General features: G+C 46.4%; 1 protein-coding gene across 4 annotated transcripts in view; it reads right to left on the bottom strand.

The window, feature by feature from the left end:
* LOC111150776 (ral guanine nucleotide dissociation stimulator like 1) overlaps positions 1–17,497 on the bottom strand; it is a 161,808-nt gene that overhangs the window by 25,697 nt on the left and 118,614 nt on the right. For all 4 annotated transcript variants that reach the window (XM_022508368.1, XM_022508370.1, XM_022508369.1 and 1 more), the window contains 5 exons: positions 14,431–14,555; positions 12,822–13,037; positions 9,007–9,110; positions 5,848–5,932; positions 759–848 (listed from right to left, as the gene is read on the bottom strand). In XM_022508368.1, coding sequence (XP_022364076.1) covers positions 759–848; positions 5,848–5,932; positions 9,007–9,110; positions 12,822–13,037; positions 14,431–14,555 — 620 coding nt within the window. The remainder of the gene's footprint in view (positions 1–758; positions 849–5,847; positions 5,933–9,006; positions 9,111–12,821; positions 13,038–14,430; positions 14,556–17,497) is intronic.

Below are 17,497 nucleotides of genomic sequence, written 5' to 3'. Positions count from 1 at the left end.
GAAAGAGAAAATCCTCCCAAAGCAGGGATGAGAAGATCTAGAGGTTGTCAGTCTCTAATTTCCTCTCTCTTTGGTTTTCCCCCCTCCCATGCTAAGAGGAGAATTTTTAAAATAAAGCTTTAAGATAAAGCCAAAGATAGTCACTATCTTTAAGGAAGGAAGTACAGTATTCCTTCAAATACTGAAAAACTAGAAAAAGGTTGGTTAGTCCTTGGGATTAGTGTGGAAAGCTGGGAAATGGAGAGCGGGTTCGGAACAAAGGACAAGGTCTGTCAGCACATAGACCAAGTCCTCCTGGGAACAGACAGACGCTCTTTCCTCGGCACCCATGTCCTAGGCCACTGTGTGTCCAAAGTCGACTACAGGAGGCATTTCTGATGGGGAACTGAAGCCCAGGAGGTTTCAAGGCCAAGGGAGCAGTAGCTTCTAAGTACAGGAGTGGATGGAGGAAGACAGCAAGAGGGAAGGAAGTCTACCTCCCGCAGACTTCGCCCCTCACCTCTAGAAGAAAAAAATGTTCCAGAGAACACTATCTTTTGCGACTCTATAAGTGTTTATTTCCCACTGGGTCAAATGGGAGTGACAAGATGTCTCCTACAGACCCCCCAGCGCTGTGGAGAATAAAGAAAGGACGGAGAACATTCTCGAAAGCAGGGGCGCCCTGCAGATCGAAGGTGCTGGGGCCATGCAGGAGCCCCGCCGCCCACACAGGGCTGCTTTCTGACAGGTCCTCAGGGAAGACTGAGGGCCGTACGTACCATATCCTTCTGGAGCTGAAGTCTCCGCTGGGTCCGCTTCTGGTTTTCTTTCACACTGCTGTCCAGGTTTGCAAACTTTGAGGTTCCTTCCTGAGAAACAGAAGCGCACACAGAGGAGAGCGATGGTGAGTGGCAGCAGAAGGAAGAGAATGGGCCTGCGTGCCGGGCAGAACCAAGAGGGCTCCAGCGGGCTCGGGCTGAATTATGTCCATGTCTGGCGGGCTTGTTGTGGGCATTCAGTGTGCAGTAAGATCTAGTGGCCTCGGGGGATCCCGTCTTCCCCCTGCTTTGTTAGACCCACCCCTGACTTGGTGATAAAATCAATGGTCAATACCAGGCCCGCAGTTCCAAGAACCAGAGGCCACTTCTGCACATCCCATGTTTCTCCGGGACTGATCACATGCCCTGGAAATGAAGAGTTCTTCCTCAGGACATGTTGTGATTTCTTGCTCTTGGCCTGAAATACACGTGCCAGCACTCTGTGAAGGAAAAGGGATTCTTTCTGTGGTTCTTTCTTAGCTAAATGAAACTTCTGTGCCGGAAGTTTTCTGAGGAAGTCCTGTATCGTGGACAACACGAATCTATGAAGGCCAGACCTTTGCCTATTTTTTCTCCCCCATGTTCCTCCCCTAACCCATCCTCCCAAGTTACTTTTCTCAGACCCAGGACTCTTACGAGTCAATCCTTCCTCCTGGGGCCTGGGGACGGATGGCTCCCCTTCGTCTGCTCCTGCCTGTTGTCACAACAAACTCTTCCGCGATGGTGACTAAACTCCAGTCTGCTGACTGAACACGGTGCTTTGGGGTTTTGTGGTTTCAGGGTCTTTTAAGTTCTCATTTTCCAGGAACTGTATGGATGGGAGGCATGTTTCACAACTCGGTTAGGGACAAGCGCTCTGGTAGCTTTTCCTCGGTCAGTCTTCCCAGAGTCCGTGATGTTACCAGAACCTGTGACCTTCCCCGACCGCACGGCGCAGGAGTGTCTTCTGCAGACTTGGTCTTCCCCACTCGGCGAGGCCCCAAGATCTCCTATCGTTCACCAGCCCTCACCTGGGTCCAGAACCCACCTGACTCACAAGCTACTTTAAGTCTCCCTGTCACAAATGATGATAAGGAGCAGTACTCCTGCGTATAGCTTTTCCTGGGCATGAATGAAAGCCACCGAAAATGTGCCATTTCCCAAGCGAAGGGATGGCGAGTCCTCCCCAGTTTTTGAGAATTTGCTTGGAGTGAGAAATCACTTCTGACTTAAAGGCAAGTGTCCATCCCTTTCCTGTGTGGGTCCCTCTGGTTCCCTTCCAGCTTCGTGGTCACTGGAAGAGGCACCACGTGTGGAAGTCACAGAAGACAGATCTCAAATTCTTCAGAAGCATTTCTGACAAGTTAAAAGGCTCCCGAGAACCGAGGAATAGCAGAAAAGGAAAGGAAGAGCACTCGGGACAGCCTCCTTGCTGGGAGGGGGGTGAAGACCTGAGGTGAGGCCTTGCAGGCTTGCGGATTCCATGACTTCATGATTCCGAGAGAGTGAGACTCCATTCCTGGCTGGGTCACTGGAGACACGGCCCAGCGGCAGTGCTTCCAGATGAGGTGGCAACCCAAAACCTATGATTCGTCATATCCAACGGTGTCCGTTTTCTCCTTCCTTGGCCCTAAAGCTTTTGCTCTGCAGCTCTCAGACCACCAATTCTTTGAAACCCCTTGGAAATTTTCTGACAGCATCACGCTGTTCCTTCCTTCTGACTCCTTTTCTGGCCCCGCTCATGCTCCTAGTGTCTCTTCCTTCTGCCAAAGTCCCCTTCTTGTTTTTTGCTATAATTGGGTCTTTGGAAACGTCATCCTTAATGACTGCCTATGTTTGGATGAATTCCAAATTGTTCCCTCTCCTTCGACCAACCTCCTGCTCCCCTCCTATATCTTTCCCCCTCTGTCGTCCTCCTCTCTCTCTCTAGTGAAAATTTCTTACCTGAGTCCCATCTTTTCTCTACCTCTGTGAGTTCAGGTGCCCTCACCCATCCTGTTCCCCGGCCTCAGATGGATGTAGGCACTGGATTCTTCTCAGTGTTGGGTACTTTCCTGCCCAGAAGTCAATGGTAATGATCTGAATGGGCCTTCAGAGTCCTAACAACCTTTGGAGCAGAAGCTCCAAAAGCAACTTGACTGTGTTTTAGGGCTTCACTACACATATGTTTCCACCAGAGCCAAATTCCTGGGCCTTTCTCATAGTTGTTTACATCAATTCCACCAAGGAGAGTTCTCATCCAAGAGTCCCAAGGACCAGAACAACTCGGTGGCATTCTGCTTTCCTGCTGCTTTAAAATTTGTGGGGTGCCTGGGTCGCTCAGTGGGTTAAGCCGCTGCCTTCAGCTCAGGTCATGATCCCAGGTCCTGGGTTCAAGCCCCACATCGGGCTTTCTGCTCAGCAGGGAGCCTGCTTCCTCCTCTCTCTCTGCCTGCCTCTCTGCCTATTTGTGATTTCTCTCTGTCAAATAAATAAATAAAATCTTAAAAAAAAAATTTATGGACTCTACAATTCACCTGCTCAGAGTTATCTAAGTTCACTATCACAGGTTTAAAGTAACCTGTGATAAAAATAAAAACAAACAAAAAAAATTAAAAAAAAACATTTTCCCCAACAATTAAAATGAAAACCTTGGTTTTTGTTTTGTTTTGCTTTTTCTTTTGTTTTAGATTTTTGCTAATTATTATGTTGCCTCAGCTAGCACATCACAGAAGTAGAACATTACATCTACCCAGAAGTAGAGGAGAAGACCAGTCTTTAAGACTAAGATTATCCAACTGTAAATCAGTGTGAGTCCAGGAATGGCATATTAAAAACAGAGACCAGCAGTTTTTCTCAGTGGTTCTTTTGAGACCCTAACTACCTTGATTCCTTTTTTTTTTTTTAACGACATGCTGAGAATTAACACTCAGAATTACAGACGTCATACGAAGAGTGATCAACAAAGGGACCTACATATACATACAGCCTGCCCAAAATGTTACACCCTCATAATAATAATGCACAGACCATAGGAATTTATAGCCGAGTTTTTCATTTCTTTGGGAGGGGAGCCATGCAGAAGAAATTTGACTTAGAGCACAAGGGCCAACTTCTACATTTAAGAAAGGTTGACGGGACCTTTAATGTCTAGATACGGCTTTGCTTCTAAGGTTTTGGCCAGAACACTGCCACCAGGCAATGGGTTGCACGGCACTGACTTTATCTGCATTGGAAGGATGACTCAGAGCTATTGGGATTTGAATATACGGCTCCGGTTAGTCTAGCTTTGTGCTCCGGACAGGGAGACCACTAAGCCATCTCCTCCCAGCCAGATGAGTTTCCATTTAAAGTCGGGCAATCCAGGGGGACGTGAAGCAGGGAGTAACACGATCTCAGCGAGCACTGGTTAGTGTGCGGTTAATGAGGTAGGCCAGATGCGGGGCTGGACATCAGCACAAACTGCCCTGCTCCGAGAAGGGCTAAGAGGGGATTGGTTCTCAAATCCCGTGACTCTGAAGGCCCACCAATTCATGCAGTCAAACAGAGTTTCTGACCACTCACTGCGGCCCAGGCACCATGTCAGGCATTAGGGCTAGAACAGTGACAAAACCGACCCAGTTCCTGCCGGCAAGAGGCTTGCAGGCCATCAGGGAGACGGGCTGAGTACCTGGCAGAGCCCACGATGAGACAGGCAGGCAGGAAGAGGAGGACTCAGGAGAGCAACCGTCAGGAAGACCGGAACAGATGCCCTTACAGGAATGACTGACAGGTGTCAGGTAGATGCCTTTTCTTAGGGCCCCCACCTCCACTGGACTTTCGCCCCTACTCCAAGTGTGCTCTGAGCTCGTGTCCGTATCCTGTCCTTCACTCACTCTCATTTGTGAGGCATCCTTTGGCTTTGCGTGCGTACAGCATGCCAAAGTCTAGAATCACATTTGCATAGTGCTTTCAGATATTTTATCTTAGTCAAGCTTCGAAATAATTCTCTGAGGTCAGTGGACTAAATACTATTACCCCCAATTTACAAGACTATGGACAAGGATCTTACCCTCTAATTGCCCAGCTGAGGGCTAGGGTAGCGCAAACCCTACGATTTTATAATTGTCTACTTCCCTGCCTTCCCAGTGAGACTCAACATCTTTCAGATCGGAGACTCTGCCATTGGTGTGGCTGCACCTTGGCCACTTAGTGGCATATCGCAAATGCTCAATCAATGATTGTTCAATTACCAATTTACCTTCTCTGAGAAGTTTTCTCTGATCGACCCTAACCCTTACTCCCAAGTGGCCAGAAGAAACAGTTTTATGCCCGTGTGATGAAGGGACAGGTTTTAGAGTCTCACCAGGTAGGGTTCACACTCAAGCTCCATGACCTACCCGCTGTGTGCCTTACGACATGCCACTTACCTCTCTGAGTCTTGGCTATGTGCAAAACAAGGATGATAAAATCTACTTTGTAGAAAGGCTGTGAAGATAATATCTGGCCTATGTGCCCCTCTGCTGACCATTTACAACCTGCTATTTGTACCTTTATTTGACTACTTATTCTCATTTAGTGCCTCCAACCACCAGCCAGAGGGTGAATTCTTGAGAACAGGTTCTGGGTTAATCGCCTTCATACTCCCAGAGGCCGCTCCAATGCTTCACGAATATTGGACATTCAACAAATGTCTGGAGAAATAAAATCAACCCAAGCTACACTTCTACCTTCCTATGGTTCTGGAAGTCAGCGCTCACTTGGCATTCAATAAATATTGCTGATGGCTCCATGCAACTTGGTCCACATACGGGATGTGGAATTGCAGGCTTGGCCTCTGTCACTCTAGAAGACGTTTCGCTGAGAAGGAATATTCCAGGGCCTCTCACCGACCTCTCCACCTGCACTTGGCATCCACAGAGCGGCTTGTTAAAGGGATACACTCATGAGCACAAGTTCCACAATCTGGTTGTGTAACCGTGAAGCTACAGAGCTGGACGTTCAGTTTTTTCAGCCCCGAGCTTCTTCAATTTGCCCTCGAGAACAAAAATGCTGCCTTCTCGTCGTTGTAGGCTACCAGCAACGGGGCCCGGCACCCCCACCAAGAGCTCACCTTCATCAGAAGTTCCCTGCTGGTCAAATGGTTATTATGGTCTGAGAAGATATCTGAAAGTTCTTCAAACATCAGCATCCGATCCCTGGGAGAGAGATGAAGAAAATATTCACAAGGAGTCAGTGAAAGGCCCACACCTTTGGCTGTGCTGCCTTCTGTCACCTGTAGCTACAGAGGGACTGGACTCATCTCAGGAGCAGAGAGGAAGCCAACGACTTTTCATGCTGGCTGGGTTTGTTTTTGTTTTTTTTTTTAAAGGTACACATGGGTCACCTATGGTAAGGGGGGGTGGTGTTCCTAACCACAAATGTTATAATCATAAATAGAGTTAAATTGGGCCATCAAGTTGTTACTGGGACATGTTCTTTAAAAAAAAAAAAAAATCTGTCTTAGCAATGCCCACACAGAGCCCCGTGGGTTCTGAGAAATCCTGCTGGCCAGCCCCCTCATCTAGGGATGAAGATGCCAGGGTCAGGGATTTGCTGACGTTTCCAATGCTAAGCGCTGAGCACGGCAGGTGTAGAAGCCAAACTTCCTGAGTCACAGGCCAGTGCTCTCAAATTGGAGACCGAGTAGATGGAAGCAGAATGAGCTCTGGTCAGGGGACGGGGTTCAAATCCCGTGTTCAAATCCCAAACACCAGGGCTCTTGGGCCCACTGCTTAACCGTCCTGAGCTTCCATTTTTCTTACCTATACAAGGAACATACTAAGAGTCCCCTTGAGGGACCACTGTGAAGGTCAGCAAGATCATCTACCTAAAGCGCCTACTCTGCCCTGTCCCTTCTGGGGCTCCTGTCCCTCTCCACTGGCCTCAGGCTCTTCTTTTCTCTCCAGCCTCCCAGGGTTACTGAGTGGCGGACTCTGGAGGCAGAGAATTAATGGGGCCATATCATTCCATAGGCAGCACGTCATGATCATGGGAAAGCCATTACTAACTTGTTTTACCACGAGGGTAATATTATTATAATAAAGAAAACCAGTAAAGCTATTTATTTGTATTTTGGGAAAAATAATTTAGAACTTAATTATATGTGGGCCTAAATAAAGAGAAATAAACAGACGTCTTCTCTCTGCACTGAAAGTGATTAGCATTAGGGAAAGTGATCAGCAAATAAGGCATCCTAACCTGTCCCTGAATTTAGCAATGAAAACTACGGAAAGCTGATATGAAAGCGTCTCCTCATGACCCCTATGCAGCATCCCTGCTAAAACATGAACCAACCAGCTAAGAAAAGAACCAGACACCCACATGGTACAGAATGAGACTCTGAGGTTTGTTTTGAGGTGGAATCGTTTAAAAAGCCAGCTGGAAGAATGGGACTCATAGGGCGACCAAGAGATTAAGACACAACTCCATTAATTTTTTTTTTTTTTCACTTGTGTTCTAACCTCAAACGAGCTGTGGAAGAAATCTTTGGCCGGCTAAGTGACTTTCCACAGTGTGCTACTTATCCCCCACCAAAGACAGAGAGGATCACCTTACTCTGCCATCAGAGGAGGCCGCCTCAAGCACAGCAGGCGGAGCCCCTGAGCAATCCCTGCTTTTTGTTTTTGATCCCATGACCGGGGAGCACCGAGGAGTGGAAGGAGAAGGTCCGTGCTATTGAGGATGAGGGCTCTGTATGCATCTGATTGTCCCCTGGTATGTTACCAAGGTCTATCATCTCGTGATTTTATATGCCCCCTCTCTTTCGTCAGATTTAGATGCAAAGGAAAACCAAACAACTAATCTCTCCTTCACATACAAGGCCAGCTGGATTATTCAAGCTGTTGAAAAGGAGGAAGAACCTGTGGTGATCAAAAAACTTGCATCAGACTGTGGAAAGCCTCTCTGCTGGGTTTTCGCCTGGTAGATAATGGTGTTGTCAGCAGAGCGCGAGCTTTGGAGGCTCCCAGTGGCTGTAGCTTCTGTGGCTCTGTAACACCAGGCATTATGATCAGCCACTTCAGTTTTTGTCTACTGACTCATCAAAGGCTTGTGTAATAAATAATTTGACTTCCCCCGAGTCTCCTTTCTTCTGATTGAGAATAGGAGTCCACTGGTCTGCATTGAGTACTCTGCCACTCGTTTTTCAGCATAAATTGAGGAAATTCTGGTATACCAATCTGAGTCTCTTGAAAGTTTGGATAGTGTCGGTCCCTTAGGGCTTAATCACCTCTGAGTGAACCGATGAAACCGAATGCCTCGACCTTCCACTCCTAAAGACTGAAGCCACCAATCCTACAAGGGCAGGCCTGCCTGGGGGGCCAGCTGGCTCCCTTCCTGGCTGAAACAGACTATACCGCACACGTATAGACTGTAAACAGTTTACACATTCTTCCCTGATACAGCCTGACTTCTTGATTAGCTCAACCCCATGTAAGTGGCCTAGTTAGAAGCCATGACACCTTCCCCAGGTTCTAAATCTGTACTGACAGGAAACCAGAGCTGCCTCCTCATTCACCCTTCCCTCCTCTGCAAAAAGTTCTCCGGTCTACAAGGGAAGCTCTGGAAATAGGGGAAGGAAGAGAATAAAATAATAAGGACAATAAGTTGTTAATTGTTTCAAAGTTTCCACCAAGAAATAGGAAAAACACCACAAAATGAAAACAATATAAAAAAGAAACAATACAAAATGAAAACCAATATAAAATGTGGCCAGTTGATAACTTTAGTCAGGTGCCTAGGAAGGAACACTCGGGGGGTTTTTAATATCACTCAGGTAGCTTCTAGCACGCTGAGACAGAAGGGAACAGAATCGATTCTAGCCAAACAGCAAGAACTAATGTCCCATCTACGCACACAATCTGACACAGCTCAGGGCTTTGGAATGTGACCGAGAAATAACCAGAAGTAAGAGCAAACTGCTACAACTTCATCATTCCACAGACTTACCCCTCGGAATCTGGACCCTAAGCACATCCTTAAAATCCTCCCCGAAGCCAATAACCTCCGCTCGGGCACACTTTGCCTGATGTGCCTTGACGCCTGCGGTGGCCCCACCTCAAAACTTATTAATGATTCCGTGTAACACGCGCCCTGCCTGGGACACACAGAGGCTTTCAAATGTGTCTCTCTAGTTATATAATATGAGCTTTGAAGGCGAGGACCCGTACCCTTGATACAGCAACCAGTCACCCCAGCCAAAGAAAGCAGAGCAGCACACTTGGGAACTTACTTGGGGACGGCGGCCCAGGTCTTTTTTAACCTATAGATGGAATTGGACTGCAGTGCAGAAATGATGGCCCTCAAGGAGGAAAAATTCTTCAGGATCCTACATTCCTGTGCGGAGAGTGATTAGAACATAAAAGGCATTTAAACATCACGAATACAGTGAGTTGGTGGTTTCCTGTTTTAGAGGTATCACAGCTGCTATGAATTCTTACCACTGAATAGGCAGCTGTATAAATACTGAACATCAGAAAGTGGCTCCTGACTCCCACCCCAGTCACCGAAACACTTTATAGGTTTTGGCAAAGTGTGCTTGCTTTCCTCCCTTTAATATATTTTTCGCGTTGTTGTTACAGTTTTATGGTTTCCAGCTTTCCCAGTAAAAACAACGAATGGAGGGGAGGCTGCAGGGCTGCACTCGGGAACACAAGCTTGCTTCTGCGGAAAGCACACAGATGCCCTGAAAACACACATGGAAGATCATGATCTCCTTCAGACACACCGAAGGGAGCCAGGCAGCAGCCTCCGTGAGCTCAGATGGTATTGAACATCTCACGGCCAACCCCTGCCCAGAGCAGTGTATACAACTTGGCAATAAAAATTCACCACCAGTTGAACTTTGGCTTTTATGCTCTTTGCCAAGAGGGAATATTTTTATACACATTCATTCGGTTTCAAATTGGCTTGGGCCGCGATCATCAACATTCAGAAACACCTTGGTTCCTTCGGTGTTTCCAAAATAACTTGGGCTTTCAAAAGGAAATTCGCCTTGGCAGCGTTTGGAAACAAAATAGAAAGAGAACAGGAAATATTCTGGATGGCATTTTCTGGGTAAGGAGAGAGAGGCTCTGTGATCCTGAAACCCAAGCTACCACACAGAGTCTGCATCCGTGGCCTCAGCGGCGGGTGACCAGCAGGGACTGCAGAACAGTAAGGGAGAGAGTCCCAGTCTTGGCAACACGGGGAGAGTGGGCTACGCCCTACGTCAAGAGAGATGTTTCCATGTGCAGGCATTGGGGAGTGTAATCTATCCACGGAGCACCCTGTGCGAGCCCGGGTTTGGCTCTGTGCAGAACGTCGGAAGCAAAAGACCCCAGGGTGGTTGGACATAAAGGCACATTGCTTCGAAGGTCATTTCATGAAGTCATGCTAATCCTGAATAAGAAGGGAAAACAGCCTTCTCCGACTTAGCTTGCCAAAATCTGGCTACTTAAAACTATGCCAAACAAACAAACCAACCTCCAAACATTTTTTTTCTTAGAGTCAGTGCCAAAGTATTTTACAAAAGTCATGCCCACTCTTTTTAAATGTCTCAATGCCGTCCCCTTATGTGAAAAGAAAGTGTGAGCGAGCGGGCAAGAGGGAGAGAAAGCACTCTGAAATACGGTCAGTCTGGAAACCCAAGCCCACAAGAGCACGGTTCAACAAAGGTTCAGAATCCAAAAGTCATGTTCCAAAAGTCAAGAAACTTGCAATAAATAAAGGAACTCGGGCACAGATACTTCATGCAAATTGTAATAGACATATGGAACACATTATCCAGAAAGAGGCTTCAGTTATGGGTTTAGAGAAGTACAAGAGACATTTGGCCCCATTTCTAGAAAGGGAGGTATCTTCCAGGAGATGCAAAAGTAAAACACAAACACAGCAGCCAAGCCAGTCCAAGAAAATATGATCACATTAGGTCACAAATACTTTCTGTATAAAATTATTATCGTTTTTCCAATATCCTCTTGATAGAAATTAACTGTGATTAATGCAGGAAAAGTAAAATAAATCTTGGCAGGAAACCACCTAAGAGTTTCATTATTTTATTAAATTACTCCACACAATTTCAAGGGACACAACATGCTCAGTATTAGGAAACTACATTGCCAAGAGCAAGGACCCCTGACTTTTAAGCACGTGCTATGGGATTTGGAAGAGACCTCAAATTGTTCAGCTTGTATTTCTTATTATCACATAAATGCACAATTTATATTTAATTTGGACCAAAAGTCATTGTTTGAGCCACACTGTCAAACATACAGATGCTGTATTCTCACTATAGATTTTCTAAGCAGTTGAGTGGATTAAAGGATATAGCATTTATTGCAAAAAATATATATTTTCTTATCATCTTAAGAAGACAGAAATTCCACGCTCTGCTCCACTCTATCAGAACTTCTTCTGTAGCTCTTGAGAAATCGCTCAATTCAGAATAGGAGAAACCTAAGTTGTAAGATACTGTTTTCCTTCTTTTTTCATATACTAAAACATCTGTGGTAACAGACCACCTAAAAATTCAAAATGAGGCAAATTCCATAGCACAATCACGGCCCTGCTCTTTAATCAAAGATAACAAAAGAGAATGTTAAAGAGAAGGTAGAGGGAGAGACAGAGAAGAGAGAGCGTGCGTGCGTGAAAATTTAAGCTTTATGCCCTAAACATGAAGGCTTAATGAAAGAAATACATATTAGCATAGAAAGCAAAATGGGTTTTGGTGGAGGGTTGACCCATATAACCCAGAACACTGACTAATAAGATATTTACATAATACTTGTGTTTCAAAGTCGTTGTTAATTACATAGCTCTTGCTGATGTAGCTTCTGCCTAACAAAAATAAAAAAAAAAAAAAAACCAACCTTGTCCAATCTTCAAATACCAAAAATTCTATCTAGTATTCAAAGCTAAATCCAAATGTCATCCTATCTGTGAAGCCTTCCTTGATCCCCCCAGCCAGAAGTGAGTTCTCCCTCCTCCACAACCATAGCTTATCTTGTAGGGCCCCATTCCTCTTCTGCCTCGGCTGAGATCATTCCAGGCTATCTTAGCTTCCTTGTTTGACTACGGGCTCCTGTAAGACCACATTAATTGTGCTTATCCTAATGATGTCCCCAAAGTACATAAAACTGTAGCTCACGTGCACTTAAGAGCTCATGAAATACCTGGTGACCAAGAGAATACCGTTCACCTCTTCCGGATGATGAAGATACTGATAAGCGAAAGTCATACGGCATGCAAGCAGCTGACCCAAGAGACCAGACTGACACTCAGCAGAATGTAACTCAGGCCTAAATAAACTCTGTCCGTCCGACTTCAGACAGAAGGCCCTCCTGAAAAGCCCCAGATTAATGTGAAATCTGTATATCTCAGTCCTTTGGAAAAGAGATTCAGGATTCTGAGAACACGCCAGCTCTTTCTATTGGTAGAAGATGTCATTCTTCAGGGTTCTGGAAGGATGTTTTAGGTAGGTAATCGTTCTGCATTGAAGAGTAGTCTGTCTGGGGCGCCTGGGTGGCTCAGTGGGTTAAGCCTCTGCCTTCGGCTCAGGTCATGATCCCAGGGTGCTGGGATCGAGCCCCGCATCGGGCTCTCTGCTCCGCGGAGAGCCTGCTTCCTCCTCTCTCTCTGCCTCCCTCTCTGCCTACTTGTGATCTCTGTCTGTCAAATAAATAAATAAAATCTTTAAAAAAAAAAAAAAGAGTAGTCTGACACTTAGACTCTCAAGTTCTGTTTACTGAACATGGGCAGAACTGACAGTTGGTGAAAATAAGGGGAAAAGCAGGTGGCCTGGAGACACAGCAATAAGCAGTCCCCTGAGAAGAAGGAAGTGTGCAAGGGACCAATTTTCTTTAAAGAGGAAAAATAAGCTCCTAAGTTAAGAAAGGCAATTTTTCTCCTTACTTTGGAGGGACAGTAACAGCAACAAAAACCCAACAGTCCCTCGCAAATGGTCATTTGACTGCCTTGCAATCGAACGCATAGACCCCTTTCAACACAGAGATGGCGTAGTCTCCGACATCTACTAAATACAAAGAATATTTTTAAAAAGACAATTACGTGAGCAATGTTAATCCACTTCTCGATGACTTTGGCTCGCTGCTGAGTTTTGAGTTCTTTGCCCCCCAGGATGGTGCTGACAACGCATTTGGTGAGCGTGTTAAACTGAGAAATGGTAGCACGGATCGTAGGAGCCAAATGTTTGTTTTCCTTCTTATCCCGTCGAGACCAAATGCAGCCCAGGCAGTGGTGAGGCACTACTTTCTTGAACAGTTGCTAGAACAAAAGAGAAACTGACTTTAAGGACCACACAGACATTTCATCTGGCAAAGCACATCGTCGGGGTCTTCAGTGAATTGGACAAACCACCTTTTCCCACTTGACTTGCCTCGTTGGGTCTACTTCAATGGACAAAAGTAAATAATTAATATGTTAACTGGTCAGAAAAGCCCACATGTTCCTTCTAAATCTGCTCGACTGCACAAGCAGAACACGATGACCGAAAGAGAGTTTTAAGTGACAGACCACATTTTGACTTCTCTATTTCAAAAGACAGGTACAAATCTATACTAGCGGTGGAGAGGGTTTTGACCTCAAAATCATATCAAGGGTATGTTCTGGGCACTCATGATCATGAACTGGGCACAATGCATATGGACGCCCAGTGACCACGTGACAAGTGATCCAAAGAAGGACAGTGCATGTGGCATTATCATCAATGCGTGCTACAGGATTTCTAAAATGAAGAATGTACACATGTGAAAGGAAATACTATTCAACGTCACAGAGTAAAAGGAAGAAAGGACGTGACAGCCTGGTTTCCAGGTCTTTGCCTAAAAGTCATCACCAATGAGGTTTCCTAACTTTCTCTGATGCTGTCAATTGTGGAACAAAATCAAAGCAAATTCGTTGGCCAAATTGGATTCTCATCTGTATGACAATTAGATACAAGGGTCTGTATGAAAGAGAGAACACCAGGATTTACTTTATGTAGACTCTCGGATTTGCTTCTGACAGTTTATCTGCATGCTCCCTACATGGAAACTCCATCACGTTCTACGCTGCTTTCTTCAAAGTGGTAAGTGCCGAAGAGCTAAAACCATCATGATAATTTGTAACAGCCCTCTTTTCTTCAACTGATACTTACCAGCTAACATTGCACTAAGACATGTGACCGATGTCATCAACTATGAACGTCTAGCAAACATATTCAAACTTCAAAAGTACGGGAACCACACACAGACATGAACTGCCAGACACAGCCACATGTGGATTCAGCAAACTTATTTTCTCCTAATTTATACTTAGGCCGCTTTACCATCCTTCAAATAAACAGTTCAGATCTTGAAATATTTATGAGTCTGGAGGGAGAGAAATACCCATGGAACAGGGTGGATTTTGTTTCACGAGAATTAGAATTCTTATTTCCCTCTGTGTATCGAGTACCAAGAAGAAAGCACCTTCACCCAGAATTGCAAGTAGAGCTCGGGCCTGAATTATTCAGATGATCGATTCAAGTCACATCTTCACTCTGCATTTACAGGCATGGCCTCTCTCAAGGATCACAAAAGACTTAAATCACATTACCCCACTGGCCTCCCCAGGCCACCAGTACTGTCAGTCCCCACATTTTAAGCAGAAGCCCATCTGGGGCACCGAGAACACATACTGCATCCATATAGGTCAGCTGCTCTGCCACGAGATCTTCTGGGAAGCTTGTGAATTCTGCAGGCCCTCCGACGTCCAGTTCCTCTTCCTCTTCCAGGCTGAAGAAGATGGTGCTGGGAAACCCATCTGTTCACAGATGGGTTGAAGAAAAAATTAGTATTTTGGTGCCACTGTTTACGACCTTGTTAGTACAGTCAAACTGCACTTCCTTCATTTAGAAAGAAGAGGGCTAATCCTTCAGAAAACCCACAGGGAGAGCTGCTAAGCACAGTGAATCTGAGTGAAATGGAGGTCTGCTTAATCTCTGTTTGTAGATTCTTTATTAAGTTCAGAGGACTCACGTTATGCCTTTGATAAACCAGATTCTTAGGCCTAGGACACAGCCAGATTAGGCAAAGTCTAGAAAAGCAAAGTTGGGCTACATTCTGGGGGTTTCGCTCATCTTGGGCTCTCTCATACCCTCCCCTCAGCTTAAGGACCCATCCAGCCACTTCGTAAGTCCCAACTGTGCCATTCATAATCACTGGCCATTTATAACCAGAAGCCTGGAAGGACGGGGCATGACGGGGCAAGGACGGGGCATGAAAGAAGGCCAGGCTATGGGAAGTAGAATGGGCCGTGGTGATGTCAGAAATGCTGATGAAGTCCCCAGAATTCTAAGAAAGTTGTCAGAATTCTCAAGATGTTTGGAGCAGCTTTCACGCTCCCACCTAAAGTTGAGGATGTGTGAAGTAGAATAGCCTGAAACTAAATTCACCTGAGCCCTATGACTGATAAGATCCACAATTAGCCAATTACACAGGACATAGACTGAAGAACTGAGAAAAAAAAAATCACTATAATAACTACTGGGATTCCAAACCAAAAGCTGAAGGACTCAGCCCATGGACTAGGAACTCCAGGCTCCATTCTTTTTTTTTTTTTTTTTTTTAATAATTTTTTTTTTTTTTTTTTGACAGAGAGACACAGCGAGAGAGGGAACACAAGCAGGGGGAGTGAGAGAGGGAGAAGCAGGCTTCCCACCAAGCCGGGAGCCTGATACGGGGCTCGATCCCAGAATCCTGGGATCATGACCTGAGCCGAAGGCAGACGCCTAACGACTGAGCCACCCAGGTGCCCCTCCAGGCTCCATTCTGAAAGACTGTGGAAATGGATGAAGTTGAACCTGAACCCCAGCTTCCCTTCCTTGGAACCTTTCCCAATTCCTGGGTTGTTTTCCAACCTCATCCCCTACCTCATCCCCTTCACACTCCTTGTTCTCCTGTCAAATCTGTTCTCAAAAAAACAAAAACAAAAAAACAAAAAACCTGGCTGCGTTCAGTTTTATCTTGGCAGAAATGTCAGTGTGTTACTACTCCCCCAGGATGTTTACATTTTAAGCTTTTTTTCTTTGTAGAATAAGACTTTGCCGTATCTTGGGTCAAGCTGGGGTGGCCTTTTCTTCTTGGTTTTCCAGGGGGAAAGGGGTGCTGACAGCGACCGTACATCATCCCCCTATCAGAACGCCCCAGGGTGCTTGCCAACTCCAGCATCAGGCATGCGATTTAAGGATGTCCCCCCACCCCCACAACCCCTTCCCACCATGGGTGAGCTAAAGGTATTGATGCCAATGGGCTTGGGTTATGACTGGAGAAGGCAGGAGGGAGTCACTGCCCGCCTCTGGATTCTGAAGCACAAACAGGCAAAAGCTAAAGGAGCTATAAAACCCCATGACTTCACCACTCTGCCTTCGCTCTGGGGGTACTCTCCGATTCAGCGGAGGAAGAAATCTGAAATCCTAAACAAAGGTTCACAATGGGCCACCCATCCCTCTTGCTAGCTGCTGTCTGCATCCATCCCAGTGGCTCTGGAACGCAGAGGCTGACCCACTTCAGCCAAAGGGGATGTGTGGTAAGGTCAGATCCTCTCATCCACCCAACAAACACTCCCAGTGACCCGTATGTGTCCGGGATGTGGCTGTGGGTGAAGACGATGTTGTCCTTTCTCTCCGGGGCCGAGGCCACGCCTTCACTGTTTCTGCTTTTGGCTCTCTTCCAGAGGTAAGGAAGTAAAAACTCGGAGCACAATTTTATTGTTCAAAAACAAGGCAGGCGAACTTTTGCTTTCACCAGCGTGAAATTGGGCAAAATATGCCCCAAAGAACCAAGCTCCTGAAACCCTTTTTCACAAACGACCCCTGGACTTAATAAACAGAAAGTTTAGAGCTTTCTTGATTAAAATGTTCCCAACTCAGGAAAAATTCATTTGTGAGCATTGCCTGAAAGCCTTTCCAAAGTCAGGCATTCTCCCTCTCCCCTGCCTCAGCCAAATGCGCTCTGCCTTCCAGTCGCTGGGTCGGAAACAATGAACGACTGGTCCCACCGGTTCCCCAATTAGGCCCGGAGCCAGGGGCAGCCCCAGTGGGGAGAGCTGGGCTCTCTCGCAGCATTTTCCACTCCGGCTCAAAGACAGGCAGGGAGGCCCTGAAGGGAGCGGAGGTCCGGCAGCTGGAGGAGCGCCCCTGGTATTCCAACATTCCCGGCAGATGAAGTCATCTGAGAGACAGAGTACTCGGCAGTCGGCTTCTCATGATGTGACTGCGTGTTCCCCCTGCTCGGATCCCCCAAACGTGAAACAATTCCACAGGTACTGCTGGGAATGGAAGGTTATTTTCTTTGGCACCGATGCAGCTTCCCTTATCGGTCGTGAGGAACCGCTTCCTTTCCCTCACCGAGGAAATCGGGCGTCACTTCAGGGAAATGCCTGTCAAAAGCTCCAAGTGGGTCAGCCGCCATGGCAACCATCACCCAGCAGGCCAGCGAGGGGAATAAATCATCAGGCTGAAAGCCTGTCCTAACCTCGCTCTGACTTTCTTCAAAGATAATGTCAAGCGGCCCACGACCCGCAGTGGTGGCCCTTCCTTTGTCCTTGAAAACAGGCAGTCAGTTCCTCCAATAGGAAAAAACAGCCACAGAAACTTCCTCTGAGGAGGCCATCAGCGATGCTCAGTGACGGCGATGTCTTCCAGCTTGACAGAGAAACACCTTTTGGGGCCTTGCTGAGCTCTTCTGAGGGCAGGAGCACAACTG

This window comes from Enhydra lutris, unplaced genomic scaffold (assembly GCF_002288905.1).
Source record: "Enhydra lutris kenyoni isolate GAN:26980312 unplaced genomic scaffold, ASM228890v2 scaffoldscaffold24, whole genome shotgun sequence".
In the NCBI taxonomy this organism is placed as follows: Eukaryota; Metazoa; Chordata; class Mammalia; order Carnivora; family Mustelidae; genus Enhydra; species Enhydra lutris.
The sequence above is the reverse complement of the archived record's forward strand: the minus strand, read 5'-3'. Positions and strand labels throughout refer to the sequence as shown.